The sequence below is a fragment of the Nesoenas mayeri genome (genome assembly GCF_963082525.1).
Source record: "Nesoenas mayeri genome assembly, chromosome: 1".
Taxonomy (NCBI): Eukaryota; Metazoa; Chordata; class Aves; order Columbiformes; family Columbidae; genus Nesoenas; species Nesoenas mayeri.
Window position 1 is genome coordinate 139,764,871 of NC_137541.1, and position 18,817 is coordinate 139,783,687.

At 45.1% G+C, this 18,817-nt stretch overlaps 1 protein-coding gene across 2 annotated transcripts in view; it reads left to right on the forward strand.

Annotated features, from left to right (window-relative positions):
- Positions 1–18,817, forward strand: part of LSAMP (limbic system associated membrane protein) — a gene marked incomplete at both ends in the record, with an annotated part of 311,934 nt that overhangs the window by 275,143 nt on the left and 17,974 nt on the right. The window contains 4 exons of one of the 2 annotated variants that reach the window (XM_080363178.1): positions 7,409–7,543; positions 11,330–11,450; positions 12,414–12,562; positions 18,299–18,334. In XM_080363178.1, coding sequence (XP_080219304.1) covers positions 7,409–7,543; positions 11,330–11,450; positions 12,414–12,562; positions 18,299–18,334 — 441 coding nt within the window. The remainder of the gene's footprint in view (positions 1–7,408; positions 7,544–11,329; positions 11,451–12,413; positions 12,563–18,298; positions 18,335–18,817) is intronic. The other variant, XM_080363179.1, reaches the window with a different exon arrangement.

The window sequence follows — 18,817 nt, forward strand, 5'->3', positions numbered from 1 at the left end:
CTCACATTGCAGCATGCAACATTTTGGGAGTATAATATTGTAGCTGTGACATTAGATGACTTAATTTACCTCATGGTTCATAATTTACTGTACACATAGGCATCACGGCCAAGTTTTGTTCAACAGCAATTAAGCTATCCGAAAACTGCTGTTTGTGATCATTAAAAAAGTGTTAGCAAATTTGAGTTCAGTTCAGTAAATAATTTTGGGGAAAAAAAAAGAAATGGATATTTAAAAAATAGCGTTTTCTTTGACATGAAATAATTTTTTTGACATTATATCTCAAGTTGAGGCAGAACATAATTCCTTCTTCTGATACAGCAAAGAGCAAAAGAAAACCACTGGTCAAACAGAAGGTTTTGACCTGAAGCACGGCTGTATTTTTTTGCAGGGGGTGTTTCTCTTTCTTTCTTGTGTTCACACGTGGACTTTGAATGAAAAATCTGATCAGTTGCTGACATAGAGTGGTATATCGCACATCTGCTCCGTGCCCACACTCAGGGTTGTGCATGAGAGACTGCGAAGACCTTCAGTCATCGTTTATGAATGTGAGTGAAGAGGGAGTGGAAATTCAGAGACAGCAGCAGACATGCTGTGGCTCTTCAAGCACGCAGCCCCCACTGACACGCACCCACGACTGGGATGCAGCCTGGGTCCGAGCTGTCAGCTCTTGCTTCCAGCTCCTGAACAGAGACATCCGTGATGGCAGGTTGTCCCAAGAGGTCTCTCCCGCTGGGTTTGGTCAGCGAGTCCCTGGAGAGAGAGCAGAGACATAGTTCAGTCTGGGGAGGCTGCTTTGAACCTGGGAGGCTTTACTGGCGTGCTAGATGCTTGGAATTTGGGACAGGTTTTCTTAACCCCAGTCGTGCCAGCAGGCACCCACGCTGCCCCAACCAAGGCGCTCCTCAGGCACTGCTCCTCCTTGGCTCGGGGGCACAGCAGCCAGCTTTGCACGTGAGGAGAAAATGCAATCGCTGATGAGCAAGGTCCTGTGAACGCCAGGGAAAAACGTGCCAGGGTGTTTCCTCCTGATCTGACTCATTCTCATTCATGGAGCCAGAGCCAGGCCAGAGCCCTCTCTGGCACTGTGCTAGTTTTTTGGTTTATGTGTAATAGCTACAGTCCTAAGGGCACAGGAGGCATGAGGCCAGCTTAAACAATAAATACCCTGCTGTGCCTTGCTGCTTAAACAGAGTAATTATTGCCTTGCTACATGTGACCCCTCTGTTCCTGTCCCTCTGGCAGTTGTTATTTCATGGCTCCCTTTACATAAGGGATGCCTGTGCCTCTCTCCATGTCATACATCTCTCTGTTTGCCACCGTCTCGCCTCCCATCTTTCTCACTTGCTCTTAGTACATTTCTCTTTGTCAGTAGCCGACTACCATTTTCTTTTTTTTCTCAGTCACTGAAGAATCCCACTTTGTTTGCATTTCTCTCTCCCAGCCACTGTCCCTCTGGTCATTCTCCCTCTATTTTTTCTGCATTTATTTTTCTCTCACTCTCAAGCCTCCCCCATTTTCACCACTTCCCATGCCACGCTAGTATTTCTGCCTCCTCTCCTCTCTGTAGCATTGTAGCACTAGATGATATCCCTTTGCTTATCCACCATCTGCTGCTCTTCATTGATCTCTGCAAAAAACAAGCCTCTTCAACTAAGGGATGGGAAAAAAACGCTGGGCTCATTGGAATCTGTGATGGCTGAGTAGACATAGACCGATCAACGGAAACTTCAAAGTTTTGAATTAAAAAAAACCAATCCCAGCTGGAAATAAAACAAAACAATTATTGCAAAGGCTCCCTTAGCTGTTTTTGTCTTTCTGAAGCCTGTTCCTAGGGAATGTAAGGTGCAGAGGAACGAGGAAAGGTGGGTGAGCAAAACCTTGAACAATAAATGGAAAGTGCAGAGAGAACAAAACCTGTAGTTCAGCACTGGAAGTTGCTACACACAAAAAAAAACTTCAAATGGCATTTATTGATTTGCAATCTTTTTATGCCCTTGCATTTTGTTTTAGGCAGAGGAGGCCCCAACAAAGATGCATAACCCCTTCTGCTTTCCCCTCTTCACAACTTCAAAGAGCCTTGGAAGGCAAACGAACACAGAAGCAGGGTATCTGATCTCTTTCTCCACATACCAAATGCAAACAGATATTTTCAGTGGGTCTGAGCTTCAGTTTAGTTTAAGACCACGTCAGTATTTAAAAAACAATTAAAAGAGAGATAACTAAAGTAATTTCTACACAAAGAGGAGCCCAGAGCTGGATGCACAAACAGGAGAAGACAGAGCAAAATGTGGCTGCCATCTCTGCAGACCAGGTTCCCCTTTGGAAATGTGATGAACGAAGGGTACGAAGGGAAAGGCCTCTCTGATAAAGCACATGGCTAAAGGCATTGCTGGTCCCTTGACTCCCTGAAAGAGCTGTCCACACACGGTACAAGCGCAGTTTCGTGTGGGTGTTTGTCATTTCTAGGAGGAGTTTAGCCTTTGAGAAAAGAGTGACAGTGCGTGGCAGTGCAAGGGGATATTTGGCAGGAGGTGGGAAAGACCCACAAACATGTGAGGAGGGCTTAAGTGTGCATTTCTGCACACACAACTAGATTTATATGCGTAAAAATATATATAAAGTGTAGCATTTGCAAAATACAGGCTATAATATATATATATTTTATATATATATGAGAGCATGGGTATGTGCATCAACAGGGGATGATATGCAGAGCCCATGGGGTTGTACAGGGCTGCCTCCAAATGGTGGGAGAAGAGGGAGGCTTCTTGCCAGCAGGCTACCATTGCCAAGCAGGTTTGCTGTTTGGGCTCATTATTTACTTTACTGGGTCCAATTAGGAAGCTGGGGATAGGAAATGTGGCTGAGGCAAGCGGGTCTTCAAAGCCTTCCTTCTGCACACATCAAAGCCGTCTGCTGCAGATCCCTCCGCAAAAGGGCTCTGCCAGCTCCGAGCAGCGGCAGGCGCCTGGCTCGCTCTGCTCGGGGTCGTTCCCTGTTGGTTTGATTGTCAAGCCTCCCAGGCTCGTACTTTCTATCTCCAGCCTCCAGGGCAGGAAGCTCCTCTTTCTGATTTACTGGGACAGAGTTAAGGAGCTACAGCTTGGCAAGACAGTGCTTAATGGGGCTGCAGCAACAAACCAAGCTAACTATGAACATGCGAAAGGCAAAAAAACCTGAAGGGAAGAAGGTTGCCTGAAATCACGGGAAGGGATGCTGCGCTACGTGAGGAGTCATCCTCCTCCAGGGAAACCTGGAAGGCCCCTCGCTGGGAGGGGGTTGAACTGAACCAGATAAGACAGCCAGGGGATGATCCATGTCAGTGAGGAAGGTTTGGCAGTAGAGTCAGGATTTCATCCCTGGATAACAGGCTCAAGGCAAACGTCTTCTCTTAGCGGGAATGGAATGGCTTGTATGCCAGGAGCTGGCAGTCCCTCTCTTCACCTAATAAAATGTGTTCATTGTTATTGGTACCACAGAGCATTGTCCAAGCCTTCTCCCTCTCCACTTTGATAAACTGCATAGCGACAACCATCAGCTTCCTGCCAAAGCTGGCTCCTGTGCGGAAACATTTGTAAATTTGCTCAGTGTATAAAGCTCTATTCCAGCTCCCCCTGCACCCCCCACTTTGCCTTAGAGGTTAGAGTTAATATGACTCACCTAATCTGGCTGCCAAGGTGAATTAGTGAAAACATCTCTACAGCTCTGTGCAAGATATCACAACCTGACATTTTTCTAACACACTGTGATACATCTTTCCTCTCTCTGATCTGTACTATGACACCTCAATTTTATATAAATGCTTTTTGTTAGAAATGGTTAACGTACTCTTAGAGGGGAGGGGACTGCAAGTAAAAAGGTCTGTCTTGCAAGTGAAAGCAGAGTTCTTGTAGTTAAATATTGATGCTCAACGTTGAAACAGGTCAACAGTGCAGGGACAGGAACAGTGCTACCGCTATTTCAGAAAAAGACTGTCACAGGAACTTTTCTTGAAGTGTTGTGCTCATATCTGTCCTGGAGCACGGGAATGAGGAGCTGAATAGGCCTATTGATGTCCTTGGCACAGTCTTTAAAAAAGAAGTCTTCCCTTTTAATCCTGCCCAAATTGCTCCACTGGCCAAACCTGTAGCTCATCGTCTCTTGGGAAGGGTTGTGCGTAGCTGTGAAAGCTCTCCTGCTGGACCTGGTACACAGTGTAGACATCAAGTGCATGTACGTATGCAGGGGAGAAGCTGAAAAAATATCTTCCCTTAGGAAAGTATGTACCCTTTTAGGATACTTTGGAGCTCCGCTGATGTGATTCTCTGACAGATGGAATTAACAGCACCCTTAATGAGGGTGCCACTCCATTAGAGCTGGTTAAGTCACCCTCAACCCTCTTTTCATTACGGTGACAGTCTTGTGACAAGGGCAAATTGCAGGAGAAGCAAGTCCCATTTGGAATGAACCCTGTATATAAACAAGGCAGAATTGCAGAGCAAATGACTTGCAAAGCAGAGGCAAATTATGTTTTAACCTTTTCTTTGTGAGTCTTTCCCTGATGTCTGATTAACTTTCCAGTCAACTGGCTGACCTACCAACTGGGAGTGCTGCTGTGAGAGAAGGGGAGTGTTGGTTGTCAGCTCAAATTGGGGGTGGGATTTTCAAAGAGCATTATTAGCAGGTGATATGTGTATGTATGTGATAAGAAGATCTGCTAACTGAAAGAGTTCCCTACCAAAAAATGAATCATGCTATGGCAAAAACACAAACAATTTATTGGCTGGACAGACAGCAGCACAGTGCAGAAGTTGTGATGCAATCCTTCATCTGCCTTCAGCCATGGAAATCTCGTCTGAAATGCTGTGTTTGGTTTGGGGTACTGAGATTCCAGAAAAATGTGAACTTGTCAGAGGGGTCTAAAAAGAAAGAACAAGAATGATCAAGGGTCTAAAAAACCTCACCTTCAGAGCAAGGTTGATAGACCTGGCAATATGCAGCCCAGAAAAAAAATGTGGAAAAAAACCCAAACAAACAAACACAAAAAACTGAGGGAGGAATGTAAGTGATTTAAAAGTTGATAAAAGTCTATTGCAGAGAGGGAGGGAATGATTTGTTCATTTTGTCTATATCGGCTAAGGCAAAAATAATAGCTTTAAATTGCAGCAAGGGAGACTCAGGTCAAAATTCAGGGAAACTGCTTCAGTGGTAAGGACAATGAAGCATGGCAACAGATTGTCTGGAGCAGCTGCAGAGTGTCTGCTGGTGGAGAGCAGAGGATGGCCGAGTCCCTGGCATGACCCATGTGTCCTGTCTTGAGATTGGGAGATGGGTTAGATGGTGACTGAAGTCCTTTCTGGGACTATGACACACTTACCTCTATTCCTCCAGGAGTTAAGATTCCCTAGCATATTAATGATTTACAGTGATAAAAAGCACCTGTTGAAAATCCTACCCTGCTTCCTTCTCCACCGGCTCTTCAGAGCATCAGCCCCAGTGCACAGCAGAGGATAGAAAGCTGTGTCCCAAAGCACTGGGTGGGCAGCAGAAGACAACTTTGCCTCCCTGCCTTGTAAAATACAGTGCTGCCATGCAGTAAGGCCCTTCAGCAGACTGTTAGGGCATGCAAAAACCTACATCAAAGCAGTTGTAAGTTTTGGACATAGCAATGGGATTTCCGCTCACCTGAACATCTGATATGAGCTAGAAAAGGGATTGCTGGTTAGCCCCGCTGAAAGAGAGGAGAAACCTTGTCTTTGCAGGCGTTTAATAGGTACACTGCTGTTTTCACGCTGAGTCCCTGTGACGAGGGGTGGTTTTCCCCTAGAATGGTTCTGAAAATTGGCTGAGGAAAAAAAAGGGGCGGGGGGTGGGGGGGCAAAAATAATTGTGTAAGGGCCAGAGTTCTGAGCAGATCTTGAAGCTGCTGAAATCCCTGTCTCTGCTGCTGTAGGGAAATGCACACAGCTGGCATCCCCGCTGTGACCTGGCCAACATGCTGCAGCAAACCCGTGTCTGTGTGGTGGGGTTCATCGTAGGTGGCTTTGCAGGAACTACAGCTGTGGAGACAGCGCTTACCCACTGCTTCCACGCAGCACCACAGAGCCAAGGGCAACAGCCCCAAACTCACAGGCATTATTTGAATGCCATCAAACAACTTAAGCACTTCTGTGAAGTGGTCAGTGTTTTGGAAGTGCTCGGCACTCATCAAGCAGAAAATATCTTCTGGGCAGAGAGTTGCTCTGGAAAATCTGGCCGCTCTCTGAGAAATCTGAATGGGAGCCCTTGTGAATTGACCTTTTGGGTTTGTGTTTTGTTTTTGTTTTTGTTTTTGTTTTTTTTTAAATCTGGCCTTTATCCACTGAGGGTTGGGGGACACTTTCTCTAAATATACACAGGCACATAACTGGGGCTTATGATTTTCCATGCTGCAGACCAGCACTTGCAGCCCTCTCATACAAGGGAAGCGTATCCCTTTACATGCTGCCAGTGTGGTTCAGTCTTTCCAGGAGAAAGCCTTACTTTGCTTTCTGAAGGAACAGGGTAGATATACCAATCCTACTATTTTGTGCTTCCCTGGCACCTTTCATCCAATGATTCTAATGTGTTTTACATGGGTTAACCTCACCGCCCTTCTCTGACCAGGACATGATGGGAGAGGGGGCCATTAGCCACAGCTCACAGAGGGAGAGCAAGGGAGTGATTCACCCAAGGTCACAGAGTGAATTAAAAGCAAGGCCACAAACCTCCCCTGATTCCTGCCCCCAGCTGTAACCTCGATGCTCAAATCACTGCTTTCAAAACTGTGTTAGCGAGGCAGCACGATTTAAATATGTCATTTGGTATGTATAGTAGACAAGGGATTCATGATGATTATTGGTCTCCACACAGGTCAAATTACACTTTGTTTCTCTCCGTTTGGCTGTGTTTAACTGTAGCTTGGTCTGATTGATGGCACTTTGAGCTGGTGGTTGCTCTGAGCAATAGAAAGGCATTTTTCACACTTTTACAGTAGCCAAAAGTGTGCTGGCAACACACCACCACATCTGAGGACCCAGGTACCCCGAACTAGCCCACTGGCCACAGTCTGACTAACCTCCCCTGGTACTCAGCCATTACACCAGTGAACTTACTCTGGTCTCACATGGTGGAGATTTTGCTTTTTGGCCTGGACAGCCTATGGGACACAACACTCTGGTACCATTTGTATGCTTCCTTGCAGATTTTCAGAACCCAGTTTTTCCATAACTAAATGCAATGGTAGTATCTTGCTGATATAACTTCTGAAATAACTTTAAGATCGCTCATGACTGCTGTTTATTCGCAGAATCCCTGTTGTGTTTGTTCCTCCATAGCAATTAAGCAGAACATTTCCCAAATCTGAATGCCTAAGAAAGCTACCATCTGTATTTTTCTGTCCTACCAGGCAGAGAATTTGAAGGCGAGGAGGAGTACCTGGAGATCCTGGGGATCACGCGAGAGCAGTCGGGCAAGTATGAATGCAAAGCTGCCAACGAGGTTGCTTCAGCAGACGTCAAGCAAGTCCGGGTCACTGTGAACTGTGAGTACGTCACAATTGGAGCATGTCAATGGGGAAAGCTTTGCCCATGGGCCGGGTTGACTTCAGGATAAACAGAGAAGCCTTTCTGGATTCATATGGTCTGAAATGGGGGAGTGTGGCCTGAAGAAACTATGTGCAATCAGACACTTATCAGAGGGTATAGCTTGTGCTTTAAACCTGGTCATATATAAGAAAAGAATGAGAGAGAGGGAGAGACGAGCTGTGAGTTGCCCCTGTCTCTCCCCTCAGATATGCTGGCAATGCCTTGTTTTCACTCATTGGTATTCGGGAGAACAGTAGCATGAAGAGAAGCTTCAGCAAGGCAGCAAGGAGAGATAAGAGAAGGTTCAGCCTGCACCCAGCCATCTCAGCACTGCTTGTGGGTGTCACAGCCCAGGAATTGGGGGAGGATGTGTGGTAGAGCTGTGTGTGTTAATGAGAAGGTGCAAAGCCATCTCTCAGCCTTAGACACCCTCCGTGCACCATCGCAATACAGAAAGGTGCTTGACCAAAGGAGACAGCACTCCACCTAAAAACACCCAGAGGCACAGTTAGCCACATGGGTTACATCTTCACCTCACAACTGTATGAGTCCTGGGTGGGTGTTGCCCTAGTGAGTGGAGCATGGATCCCGTTGCCCATACGTGCTTAGAGAGATGTCAACTTCGCTCTGCTGGTGTGCTTCCCTCACAGTGACACAAGATATTTCAGACCATTGTTACTCTTATAATGCTGCGTGTGTGTATGTCCACCTCCATATTTGTATGGCTTATATTTGGCACAAGAGTGATTTAAAGTTAATATCCCCATCTGCCCACTCTGTTTCCTTGCTTGGAGGCTAACACCTCTGCAGCAGGGATAGCTGTCTGGAGGGTATATCCCTCCTGACCTTCTTCAGTTTATACACCAGAATATTAACTTAAACTGAAATTGGATATGATTACAGGCACATTTCAGGGTGCATGTGCATGGCTTTGGTTCCCAGGGAACACTCTCATGTCATGGGTTAGGGCAGAGAGCCGACAGGAGCAACTGTTTCAGCCCAGCCCAGTGTAATTTGCCACTACAGGTGGTTTGGGCACACTTTAATACCATTCTTGTGCCTCTTCCTTTCCCTTTGGGCCACCACATCAGATCAACTTGCCTGTGTTGCTTAGAAGTCAAGGTTATAGGCTCCCTACAGTGTCTTCAGAATCCACACCATTTTAAAAAATTCCCTTGGAAACTGGGTGGCAGTGGTTTAATACTGGCTGCTTCTGCACCAAATTTTGCCATTAATGAGAAAATGTAGTAGCAGATTTTCTGCACTAAAACTGTTGAAGATTTTTCTTCTGTCAAAAACAGCTGAGTTTATAAACCCAAGACATTCCTTGAGAACCAATTAATATTTTCAAATATTTCTGTGAAACATAATTTCAACGATGCTTTTAACATGGTTGAAACAGACTGTTTGCATAAAGTCAGAATGTTTGATTGTGACTTTGTTTCAACTCGTAATAACTATGCTACAGTAAGATCTTAAACATTTTTACTGTTGGAATATATGAAATTGTAATGTGGTAGAGCATGGTAATATTATTACATGGCCTAATTTGTAGTGTGAAACAAATTATCATTTCCTTCAGGAGAGATTTTTTATTTTGAAAGAGAGGTAAAAAATTCTAAGAGGTCATGAGGGCCGTGCACAGGAGAAAAATCAGTCCTGTTTGGGGAATGAGAACTAGACGTTTGCATACATCTTTCCTTATCTCACTTCCTTAAACTATACCACAAGCAGCAGAAAGTGGGAAAACCACAGTAAGTTTGAAAAATGGGACCTGCACAACCTCAAGAGCTTCCTGGCCATCTCTTATCATCTGCTGACGCGATGGATCACGCAGCTTGTCAGCCGGGACTGCCAGAGAGCATCCTTGCTTTGCTTTGGTCTCACACTACCACCTTCAGGCTCCCACAGTAATGGCCCATTGTGCATCACAGACAGGGAAACTGAGGCCTGCGGAAGGGTGGGGAGCAAATAGCTACAGAGAACCCGCTCCTGGCTTCCCCAGCAGCAAACGGTTAAACACAGAGCAGGTCCTTTCTGAGTGCAGCAGGCTGGTTTGTGCGGAGCCACCCCCTGCGCCTTCTCCTGGGAGAGCTCTTCAGAGAGCAGGCTGCCCATGGCTGAGCCCGCGGTGCCTCAACAAAAGCGGTGGCATCTGGGGTACAGTCTGTGTACCCCTCTGGGCTCTGTCAAAAAGCTGAGGAGGGTGGCCAAAGCAGGGGCTGCTCAAAGCGAGAGGCTGGGCTCCCTGGCAGCAGCCTGGGGAGCATATGCCTGCCAGGGTCATTTTCTAGCCTCATGGAAAGGTGCTTGTTCATTTTGTAACTCACCTCTTGCACTGGATTCAGTGAAGTGGGAAAGGTTTTACTCACTGAAGATGGCAAGAAGATATACTGCTCAAACAAAAAAAATCGAAGAAGGATGCTTAAAAAATCACCTTCGCTATCCTTTTATTACCCCTCCTCCTTTCCAAATTCAAATATTTACGTGAACCCACAGCCTTTGAATGTAGGATCCTATTTATGTACACTTATTAATATTTATGATGTTAGAGGGCGCACTGCAATATCCCTAAAGCCCTGCATAAAATCCTGATTAAGGTCAGGAAAGGGATCACATTGAGATAGCTAATGTGTTCATAAACAAACTTCTTTCCATACATTTTCCAGCCAGAATTATTTTTTCTTTGACTGATGCAATCCATTTTGATTCTTTTTTTGGCTTTTCAGTGCTGGGATGGATACAGATGGCAGAGCTGTACTTTGTACACGGCAGTGTGTGCTTTACGGTAACTTGAGCCTCAGCAAAGTAACTGTCTGAGTTGCAGCTCTGTAATCTCAGGGTGTGCAAGTATTAGTGATGAGAGACAAGGCATTTACTCCCTGATCCCTCTCAGCAGCCAGGTGGAAATAATTCTGCCTTTTAACATGTAAAGCTTGTTGCTTAACGTTTTGAACACGGGGCTAGGATTGAAGATGCTGTTTCCTACCCTACCCAGCCCCCAGCCAGCACTGAGACCTAGCTCCAGTGGAGCACACCAATGTTTTTCCCAAGTGCCCATGGCACAACTCTCAGGCTTTGAAGTAAGCATGATCTCCAGGAAGGTTTAAGCAGGATTTATAACCTTAAGCACCTGAGGGAAGTACCTCAACAAATGGTCTCTCAAAATTGCACCCACAGCTCCTGCTAAAGCTCTTCCCTTTTAAGCCATTAATGTATTTCTGTCTCATACATGTTTCTTCAGTCATAGACTCATAGAATTTTGACATTAGACACAAAGGTTGCATGGAAAATAACTTTCATGCTAGTGTTAAGTTCCTACTTTATTCCTTTTACTTCTGCTGTCTTCTTTTACCCTTGATGAAGCCTTTCTCTCATCTGCTTCTCTCTGATGAGCCCATGTGAACTAGAGATCCACAGGTAAATATTCATAAATTACAGAAGTTCATCATTAAGCTTAACTCTGCCTGCATATGCCTATGCATTTATGACAGAACTTTATTCGGAGTTGTTGAAAAGAAGCACGCGTAAGGAGTGATGCTAATTCAGTGTATTAGAGAGGGTTCAAAGAGCAGATACTCTCCAGAGAATATTCTCCAAGGAGGAACATGTGCCACAGCAAGCAGCAGCCGTGGGCCTCCACTGGCCTGAATGGTTTGCATGAGGAAGCCAGCCCTGATGTAGTTTCACTGTTTCCTTCCACCTGGAAGTGTGTGAAATGACCATGTGTTTCCTTCCTGCAGACCCTCCCACCATCACAGAGTCCAAGAGCAATGAAGCGGCCACAGGACGACAAGCCTTACTGCGGTGTGAGGCGTCAGCAGTGCCCACACCTGATTTTGAGTGGTACAGAGATGATACCAGGTAAGATCTTTAGCTCACCTCTTCCCTTCTCTCCTTTTTAGTCCACTCAATAGAGGATCCTTAGAGAATCACCTATCGTCCTCCCCAACTCTTCTCCTCAACCAAATTACTTTTCACAAACCATATAAGTCTGGATGGTCCCACCAGACTTGACTGAGCCAGCATGGTCAGGGCTGTGGAAGGCAATCCCTCTCTGCACTGGGAAAGCTGAAGGAAGTGCAGAGGATGGAGCTCTTGCCTTTAAGTCACTTATGCACCAATACACAATTAAGACATCAATAGTACTTTCTTCCTGACGATGTTCATACATTAAATAGCCCATGATACAGACACAAAAATAGGCAGTGTTAATCTCGAAGAAGGTAATACCACTCTAGGTACCTTCATCTAGGAGAAGGAGCTGCTGAGGTATAAGATTCCCCCTATCTGAGTGACCTGAGCCAGACAGATTTGCATAGGAGAGAAAAGTAGAAGAGAAAAGGGATCTGTCCCTTCTACCTGAGCATCTACCTGGGATTAAGAAGGTTGTGTTAGTATACTAGTTTTCAACCTGACCCAGGTGCAGAGGCTCAAGGGTGGCTCAGCTTTGGTATATGCACATATTGGAGAACATGAATTCGTGTATTTCAGTAAAAACCCTTTGTTCAGCTGTCCAGGGTGCATTCATTTCCAAGTGTTAGTCAGTGCTGAGTAAAGGCTTGCTCCCTTTCCCTCGGCTTTTCTTGCTTCTCCACTGCTTTACCAGTGGCATTTCACCCCACTGCGTTCCTTCTTCTTTTCATTCCCTCCTCCTGCTGTCTATCCATGCCCTCTTTGGTCTCTTCTCATGTCTCCTTCCTGCTTCCCTCCACCCTCACCTGCCAGCTGGGCTGAATGGCTTTGGTTTACTGCCTGCTGGGCAGTGATTTCCTTCCCGATACACAACTGCTGTTGCACTACACACCTCTTCTCCTCTCTTCCCAGGATAAACAGCGCCAACGGTCTGGAGATAAAGAGCACAGGGACCCAGTCTCTGCTGATGGTGGCCAACGTCACTGAAGAACACTATGGGAACTACACCTGTGTGGCTGCCAATAAGCTGGGAGTCACAAATGCCAGCCTATACCTTTACAGTAAGTATGGGAGGGAGTGATGGGAGGTCCAGATCGCTCTCATAAAGACCAGACTGTGTAGGAAGCACATGGTGACCAAAACTCAGGAAAGCATCCACTTGCCACCCTCACACCCCTAAGCCTTCAGCTGTGAACTGGCTTTCAGCACTCTGTTTCAGATGCTGACATGTTGATACTTGCCGTGAAACACAAACACAGCCAAATTAAAAGGTTTACGGTCAAGCCCTTTGATTGACTTTCTTTGCTGAAGTCAGATTTTGTTAAAATAATAAAAACGTGTTTGTTTTAAAGCTGGAAACAAAAAGCCCTTTAGAATGACAGCCCCTTTAATAAGGACACAGAAGGCCAGGGCTCAGAGGGTCCATGACAGCTGAGAAATGACAAGTAATTCAGAGAGATGGAGAGAACTAGCCACTGAGCCTGAGGAGAACAAGAGAGAATAAAGAAAAAGAGAAATGAGTTTGAGAATGGAAGGGAAAGAAGTGGGAAAGGCAGAATGATTTAAAGGGGCATACCATAGGGAACATGGGGGAAAAGGTAATCAGCAGATGAAATATGGAATAAAATTCCTTGGATCTCATTCTGCTACCTTTCAGTTACTGAGTTTGTCATAGTAAGTGTAAACAGACAGAAGTTGGGACTGGACCAAACTCTACAGCAGAGTTACCTGCTGGTTCTGAATTTTGCAGCTGATTCAAACCTGACCCTAAACAGAAGCCGTGCCCCTCACCTACCACCCACACTCACATACAAATTGTGGCAGTTCTTGATTCCAGGTGCAACACTTAGGCTTGACTGGGACCACATGTTGTTATTGCCACCAGAAACAGGCTGCAGCAGAATGGCTCACTCACATGAATGGACACATAGATGCGAAAGTGACTTAGGGCTGTATTCCTCTGACAGTCCCAAATTGAACTGAAACACTTAGGCCATGACATGCATGTCCTCTTAAACAGAAGAAAAAAAAAGCTGTGTAAAGCAGTCTCAGACTGGGACACAATTTAGTCTAGTTTCTGCTGTGTGTGGTCAGATTAATCAAACCATCAGAAAAACAATGTTTTGGTTTGGTTAGTTTTTAACAGATGTGTGTGTTAAAAGGATAAATCCATTGGCATTCTTTGTTTACCACCTCTGGATTTTTTTCATGGCAGTTTGAATTTTTGCAAAATTTAGTATATTCTGTGGAAGTTTTTTTTTTTTTCTGAAGAACAGATATTATCATAAAAGAACATATATTTGATTTCCTGTAGCATTGCAGCACACAAAGCAAATTTCTACTATGAAATTCTTTTCACCCTGGCCTTGTGACTATCATGAGATTCAAATAAAATCCTCAGGCAGCAATCCGGAACACAATTTTCAAATACTCCAGATTTGTTCTTGCTGATATTAATATAATGCTAAGTTTAGAATCCATTATTTGTGGCTGAATTCTAAATTTGGCCCTCTCTGTTGGTTCCTGTTACACAGATGAGCTGAAATGCTTCACTGAAACGAAATATAAGATGAAATTCAATAATGTATGTATGCACACATGATTTTAGCTGGAGGGCTGGTTTTGCTAGAAAAGCATTTTGCATGACTTCAGAACTTCACCTCAAAGGATCTCAAAGGATTTGCTAGCAATTAATATTTTAACATCACCAGTTATTTAGAAATGGGTGAGTGTTATTAGCACCATTTTGCAGTAGGAGACTAAGGTACAGAGTGAAGAAGTTGTTTACCCATGGTTGTAAAATGAGTGGCAGAACCTGTAACAGGCCCAGGGACATCCTGCAAAGTTGCTGTTAACTAGTGCAGGGGGAAATGTGGTGGCTATTAAATATGGTCCTATTTTAGCCTCATTTTGATGTGTATGAAGAAAACTTTCCTCCTTTCAGCTTGCTGGATTTTGTTTATCATTCTTACCTTAGAAATTCAAGGCCTATTTATGCTGGGAATACTAGAGAACTTTGCAAGAGCCAGAAGAATGGAGGTGCAGGAGCTGAGAGAGATTTGATGATTTTCAGTGGACTGTTTCTAACTTTTGTTGCTTAGTTAATCCCTGCTTCTTCAGTGTGCAGTTGCTTCATATTGTTTCAGTAAATCTCTGCTCTCCTTCTAGTTTGTGTGTAAAAGAGAAAGAGAGAGAATAAAGAAAGAAATCCAGGCATACTGCAGCTGGTATTTCTAAGGTTAATAAATCAGGGGAGAAATGAGTGAAGGGAATCCAGCCTCATAAAATTAAGGAAAATAGCTGAAAAAACCTACAAGCCCAGATGAAAAAAATGCTGTAGTGATCACACAGTAGCTGAAATAACAGGTAATGTACACTCCAGCCACACACCCAGGCAGAAAAATAAAGCAGTGCCAAGTTTTTGCAAGGTACAGAAGATACTCAAATACTTGGGAGTGTTTTTCATCCCTAGAATCAGAGATTTTATTTCTTTTTTAAATAGAGAACAAGCTCACTGTAGGGCAGCATCGCACTGGGGAGGCAGATAACAGCGATGGTTCCTCAGTGTCCCATTGCAGCACAAAAAATGAATGGCAGCCAGGAGTGAAGAAACAAACAGAGAGTTAATAATGAGGTACTGGCAGCTTTGCCTGAGGTGGAGGGCAGAAGGGGAGCTAGCAAAATGATGTGAAAGAACAGTTTAGCAATAGAGAAAAATGGGTGACTACCATTCCGGGAAATCTCAGCTAGCATTGAAAAACTCTGGGAGAGACTGAGTGCCTTAGATGTCTACGCCATAGACAGAAGATGCATTAAAATACAAAAGCAGCTCCCTTGAGCTGTATGAATAGATAGCTAGTGATCTTCCTTAAAAGATGTAGCAGCAGGATTGCCTGCTCTAAGTGGAGAGATTTATACCCCTCACTTCTGGAGACTGAGTTTACAACAACATAAACATGGCCATACCAAAGGTCTGTCTTACCCAGGAACCTATCTCCAACAGCAATATGGAATATGTTTGCAGGTACGGTTTGGTGATACAGCTTGATCTAATAGCTTGCTGCCATCCCTTCCTCTCTACTCCTTTTGCTCACTGCCACAGACTTAAAATACCGTGACACCTAGGAAGGGAGCAGTATTGCAGATTTCTGTGACAGAGAGGCCAAGACAGGGCTGCCATCACAGAGCAACAGAGGTGAAAAGTAGTGCCACAACTGAAGGGAAAGTGTTTTTTTCCTAAGTGTATTAGGAGGGAGGGAAATGTGTTTTCCTTTCATGCCACTTAGCTGACAGAGTGCTATGAAAAGCATTATGAGTAAAAGTCGTAATTTGTATCTTAACACATGCCACACAGAAGTGTAAATATGTGTATACATATTTTGTATGCATATCTGCTGTACAAACATATAGATACATAAGTTTACATGTAGATGAGTATGTACTCATATGTATGCACCTATGTGATGTATAAGCAAGTGCACATGCCCCCACAGACACACAGAAGAAGGCACAGCACCTGGTGTGTTTTAGCAAGGCAGAGAAAATAAATGAAAGCTCTTCCAAATGAGTTGACTGCTGCCTCCTGCAGAGCTAGCCCATCCCAGAGGATAAACCAGGAGACAACAGGGTGGTGCTGTGCATCCTTATGCACTCCCGCTGGCTAACTTGTCTCAATTATGGGAGAACGCCACCTCAGCAGGTCTCCTGCCACATCCTCTGCAGCTTGCATCCTCTGCACCCTTAGGGGAGTGAAGCAACACAGGTGATGCTGCAGCTGGCAAAGCCCATGCCAATTAGAAGCAGCAGGAGACTGGATCCCACCCCTGCCTCCTCGAGGGGCTTCAAGTAGAGTTATCATTTCAGCCCAGCAGTTTTGATCCTAGCAAGAGGTATGTTCCTAAGAAGAGCTGGAGCTTTCCTGTAACTCGTCATTATTTGTTTGCACCCCAGCACAAGTCCTGGCTATGTGCACACGCTTACACCCCTTCTCCTAAATCTCTGCCCACACTCTGTTGCACCTAAGCATTTTCTTATGGTGGTTCCTGCTAAGGTTTGGAGCGTAACTGTAGCCACAATCTCTCTTAGTGCCTCTTAGTGCAAACCCTGTGATTTCCCAGGGTCTGTCGATAACAGGGAGACTCAGGAGAGGAGGAAAGTGGTTAGGGCGACAGCCAGGTAGGGCAAGGCTGAGGCACTGCTCATGAGCCAGGATGGAGCGATAAAGGCAGCATGCAGCAGGCGAGGGGAACAGAGGTAGAGTCCTTGAATAGAAAGCAGCATGATAATGAGGCCGTAGTGCATTGCTTTAACTGCTTGTGCTGTGCAACCTGCAGCCTGCTGTGCAGGAAGAAGGTAAAGGGGAGTTGAGTTATTTAACCAAACTAAATAACAAGGAAGTCATGTCAGCACAACAGCCTGCTTTCGCAGAACAATAGTCCCCTGTTGCTACATAAACACCAAGATCCAGGCTAGCTGTGTATTCTCTAGGAAACAGACAATCTCCCCTGTGCCTGCTGTGGATTCAAACAGCTCCATTACCACCATGAGGGCGGGAGATCCACCAGTGTCAGGAGGATAAGCCTGACCTGCTACATCCTCCTGGGCTCCAGTGAGTCAGGAACTAGCTCCTTGCACCAAGAGTGCTGTGTAGAGGGCATTGGCCTCCAAATAGCTGAGCCTGGGTTGATCAGAGAGTAATAGTGGACTGCCAGTGTATCCTGCCAAGCTCTTCGTCCATCAACACTGATCTTTGCACCATCCTCACAGGTAAGCCAGCAGACAACTCAACAGCTAAATGTCTACCTTCCAATCACTCCCTGAGTAGGAACTTGTCTCAGTCAGTACGAGGCATTCAGCAAGCTCTGAAGGTAACGGAGACCCAGTGATCAAACTCAGGCCTGGGAGGTTTGTATTCTTGGCTCTGCTCCTGAGGGGCTTGTATTCTTGGTTCTGCTCCTGGCTCTGCCAACAGTTCAACATTTGACCTTGGGCAAATTGCTTCCTTGCTCTGTGCATCAACAGCGCAATCTCTAAAATGGATTTAACTCTATTGTTAGCCTCAGACTGAGTGAGGTCTCTGACACTGGTTCCCCTCAGTGTCTGTGCAACTCTTTGAGATCCTTGTGTGGAAGAAGCAAAGCGTGAAGCTAGCAGGGATGTATAACAAAGTCCTGCTGTGACGTATAACAAGGACGCATTGTAAAAACCTTGTAACGGAAACAGCAGGCTCTGCATACAACTAGAGGCTGATGAGTCTGCAAAAACTCTGTTCCCATCAGAAGACAAAGGCTCAAAAGAAACAGAGTGCCCTTGAGGATTCATCAGGGTGACTGCTCCCATGCTCAGAACCTCAGGGGACCTGTCACTGGCAAGAAATCCATTTGGGGAGGTTCTGGGGAGGCAGCATCTACGGGTGGAGGACTTCCACAACTAGCTTCCAGCCAGAGGTGCAGCAAAGAGGAGCTGTAGTGTGGTAACATGAGCGATCTTGAAAGTCAGTGGAGAGATGTGGCCCATCAACTCCAATTACCTTCACTGCAGGTGCTTAATCCCTCTTGCTGTGTGGATATTATTTGTTTAGTTTTTTCAAATGACTTCTCTCTGACTCCCAGTCCCAGGGGATGTTGATGTGTATTAGGTGTGTTGCTAGTAAAATGCTCTGTATATGAAACCTACTCTAGTTCATCTAATTTGGGGATGGACAACTCTATCAGATTTGTATCTGCTGCTTGCTTAGTGTGAAAAGTAGTTTGTCCTTTTCTCCTGCATGTTGCTTATTGTTTTTTTTCCCCCCTTAGAACGAGTTTTACCCACACTCCCCAATCCTTTTCCAGGTCAGTATATGTTTTATGTTGAAGTAGCTCTTTAGCTGGGTCATTCTCCATCATCCTGATAAATGCTTAGAACTAGGGATGGGCAAAACAGTTCAGAAATGCAGGAAAATAAAGGCTTTCTTTTCTTGTTTACATGTCATTTGGCCCCTTCTGCTCACCCTCTTCGTCCTACCCCTTTCCCCCTCCCTCTTCAGAAAACCAATCAACTAAACAGCAACAACCTTTAGCTAAGCTTTGAGCCATGACATTGTGTGCTCACCCAGGTCTGGACAGTTTTCAGTGATGTTCAATTTGTCTGCAGGCCTATTCCTAATATATATTCGAGTCCTAAGCTGTCTTTGCCCACATGTTCTGATTTGGATCAAAAGCATAAGCAGACCTGAAATTTTGCAGAGATGGTGGAAGGGAAAAGTGAGAAGCTAAGCAATAAATTGCTGCCAGGAAGGTTTTTTCAGTCTAGCTGTGTAAACAATTCAAGGTGCA